This window comes from Phaethon lepturus, unplaced genomic scaffold (genome assembly GCF_000687285.1).
Source record: "Phaethon lepturus isolate BGI_N335 unplaced genomic scaffold, ASM68728v1 scaffold14149, whole genome shotgun sequence".
NCBI classification, from domain to species: domain Eukaryota; kingdom Metazoa; phylum Chordata; class Aves; order Phaethontiformes; family Phaethontidae; genus Phaethon; species Phaethon lepturus.
Genome location: NW_010565616.1, coordinates 25,191 through 28,714, shown reverse-complemented (window position 1 = coordinate 28,714; position 3,524 = coordinate 25,191). Strand labels below are relative to the sequence as shown.

The 3,524-nt window shown below is 43.0% G+C and overlaps 1 protein-coding gene across 1 annotated transcript in view; it reads left to right on the top strand.

Moving 5' to 3' along the window:
• The window catches only part of USO1 (USO1 vesicle transport factor), a gene marked incomplete at its 5' end in the record, with an annotated part of 36,199 nt that overhangs the window by 15,195 nt on the left and 17,480 nt on the right, over positions 1-3,524 (top strand). Inside the window, 3 exons of the mRNA XM_010295243.1 lie at positions 404-524; positions 2,281-2,459; positions 3,441-3,524. The exon at positions 3,441-3,524 is cut by the window's right edge and continues 51 nt beyond it. Coding sequence (XP_010293545.1) covers positions 404-524; positions 2,281-2,459; positions 3,441-3,524 — 384 coding nt within the window. The remainder of the gene's footprint in view (positions 1-403; positions 525-2,280; positions 2,460-3,440) is intronic.

Below are 3,524 nucleotides of genomic sequence, written 5' to 3'. Positions count from 1 at the left end.
CGTGTAGGGTTTTCCTACTGTGTTAGCTGATCTCTCTCTTGGCCTTCTGTCAGGTGCACTTCGGTTCTTCCTCTTTACTCATCAGATGCCAAAATGCCCTCATTACTTACTGCGGAAGAAATGAGGTGCTTTGCAAGTTTCCTCTTCCTTCTGTGTAGCCACTTAGGATCCTTTTTAGCAGTACTGTGGTTCTGTTTTGAAGTGAGGCACGAGGGAACTATTGCGAGGTGTCTGTGGCAGGTTTTGTTAGATGTGCCGAGGTGCAGGGCAAGCAGTTCTGTCCTGTGATTCTGGCCAAGGATTATGTTGCTGATTTAGCATCCTTCTAAAAGCTGTGATTTGTGAAAAGCAATGTAGTTGCAGTAAAACTAAGTTTCATGTCTTCTCTTCCCCACCTGTCAAGGGAGTCTTGTTGTTACAGCAATTGACAAAAAGTAATGCAGCCATACAGAAGATTGTTGCTTTCGAAAATGCCTTTGAGAGACTTCTGGATATCATAACAGAAGAAGGAAACAGTGATGGAGGTACAGAAAAGTCTTACCTTTATTCAGAGTCTTGTGCTTCTGCACAAACTATTAGGTGACAATGTTTACGGGCTCACGTTAGTATCTAATAGGAGCTAATATCTAATAGGTCAGTGGGTAGAAGGGTCAAAGCATACAGCCTGGTTGTAACACAAGAAGCAAAAAGAGATTGAGCCAGTAGGCAGGCTTTCAGCATCTTTTGGTAACTAGTCTTGAGATACTTAGTTAAAACATCGGTTAATTTTTCTGACCGTGTGTGTATGAGTGTTTGGGTTCTTGTTTGGCTTAGGTCTGTCGATGTATGTACCGTGAATGGCAGTGTCAGATACACGTATGCTTCGTTTGTCACTTACAGAGTTAAGCATCTGCATTCCTCTTGCAAGGTCCTTGGATACTTGGAGTGGCTGCAAGTAACAACTTGCTGAGTTTCTTCAGCCTCACTAGTAACTTCAGCTTTGTGGTCAGCTCCTTGCCAAATCGATTACCTGTTGGGGGGGAAAGGATAAAAAAATGAGCAAAAGAGATGCAGCGCTTAGGTGCTCTTTTGGTTTTTTATTAGCAACACATCCTGAGTTTACTGTCAATTGTAGTTTGCTACAGGATCTGTTTCAATAACAAGACAGGTTGCTGTTGCGTGGCCTCTCTGTGGGCTGCAGAAGCAGTTAATGCTTCTCACCCAGCTGAATTATTCCAGGTATGTTGCCATGGAAGGATTAAGCAAACCTTTGATTCAAAGCTGCTATTTTTAGGCAGTTAGTAATTTTAGGAGACCTGGTATGTAAATGCCTGAGTGCCAAGAGTTCTCTGCTGCACCCCTCCTACATGTCCGCTCCTCCGGTCTGCAGCCCTGCCGAGGGCCGGATTACCAGCTATGGCCCTGCAGCAGGAGCGGGAAGCGGGGAATGTGACAGCCGGTCTCTCTTTGTTCTCCCACTCCCAAGTCCGGCACTGCCTGTGCGTTTTCAGCAGTGCAAAGAATAAGTCTTCATCCTTTCTGTCGAGTCCCAGCGGTACCACAAGCAGGCTGCCTTTCTTTGTGCTGTCTTCTGGACAGAGTGGTCTGAGGATTTTTCTCTTTGCAGAGTACGTAGTTGGTGAGCATCTACAGTGCTTTTTCAGTAAAGATAAAACGTGAGGCTAAAAAAAGAAGCTGTTACAACTCCAAGGAGTGGAGTTTGAATTGGCTCATTGTCAGCGCTATATCTAAGAATAGCTTTTCCACCAAAATAATCCGAAAAGTAGCTTTGAAATGAGTTGAAGATGTAGCCAGCAAAGATAATGAATCTGTAATCCTGTAAGAATTTCTGCATTTGAATCATGATGCTGTTCAAGAGGGGCTTCATTTTAGTGCTTACAAAACAGACAGTTGTGTGGTGTGACTCTGAAGTAGGTATGCTTCAAGACACCAAGTGGTTGTGAGGCTCAGTTTGAAGTTCTTCCCGTGCCCACCCCATTAACTCCTACAAAGCGTACATTCTTTGGAATTAACTATTTGCTTCAGACTTGTGGAAGAAACACAATTATGATCTCCTTGGAAATATGCTGGATTGACGTCCATGTATTTAATTTAGAGTGACCTTAGATAATTTTTTCATGCATGAGGTTCACAGTTCTTGATCCAAATCTAATAGTTTTTAAGAATGAAGAGTTCAGAAGTGTGTGCTCTGTTCCACCTAGAACATACTTACTGCATGGAGAAGCTAGCTAGTTTTCCACGTGTCACCTTTTGATTAATCTTTGTTTTTTGTCCCACCAGGAATAGTAGTGGAAGACTGTCTCCTCCTGTTACAGAACTTGCTGAAGAATAATAATTCCAATCAGAATTTCTTCAAAGAAGGTTCGTATATTCAGCGTATGAAGCCTTGGTTTGAAGTTGGAGATGACAACTGTGGGTGGTCTGCACAGAAAGTAACTAATCTTCACCTAATGCTGCAGGTAAAACACTTCACCTAAGTCATAGGTACCAATGTCAACACTTGTTCAGCTCTCTGTCTATGAAGAATAAGCGTAAACTAACTGTTCATTGTGAAATGCATGCGTTGTCTTTAGCTCAGAAGTAGCTACCAACATTCACGAGATGCGTTTGTGCTGAAAGCAGGGCTGTTGCCAAATTCTGAATTTGTAACGGCTGGCGTATTGCAGAACTTCATTTCACGTAACTTAAGATTTAACAGTGATTTGAGTTAAATGCATAATTCGGGGTGTTCTGTATAAAGAATCCTCCTGTATGAATTCACGTATGGCTGTGGTGCATTAACCGAGTTCCAGTAGCTGCCCTCACTGCGGGTTGATAATTGTTGATTGCTGGGTATCTTCCCTTCTGCTCACCCCTCCCGAAAAATGGAATAGAATAGACAGAGTGGAATAGGAATAGAATAAATAGGCTATTTCAGTTGGAAGTGACCTACCACGGCCATTTAGTCCAACTGCCTGACCAATTCAGGGCTGACCAAAACTTAAAGCATGTTGTTCAGGGCATTGTCCTAAATGCCTCTTAAACGCTGACAGGCTTGGGGCCTCGACCACCTCCCTAGGAAGCCTGTTGAAATGAAATAAGGTTTTCCTGGTGTGTGGGAGTTTGCGTGGAAGCTGAATCTTAATGATGACGGTGGTTTCTGACTTTACGAAAGGTGCTCCTGGCAAACGGTGAACCAAATGGTAAAATAGTTACAGCTTGATTTCTCATCACTCGGTTGCAAAGTTTGCAACGGAGTCAGGTATTTGGAGGGACTTTTTTGAACACAAAAACAAATGGCCGTATGTAGTAACGAGATGAACATGCTGTTTAATTGTTGTTTTCTATCTCCATTTTTAGGCAACCATTGAATGGCCAAAAGTCAGATGGGTAGATTTGTTTTGTTTTGCACTTCAGAAGGTTTGGGCTCTCTTCACATAGAAGTGTCTCTTTTCTTCTAGCTTGTGCGGGTGCTCGTGTCACCCACAAATCCTCCTGGTGCTACCAGCAGTTGTCAGAAGGCAATGTTTCACTGTGGCTTGTTA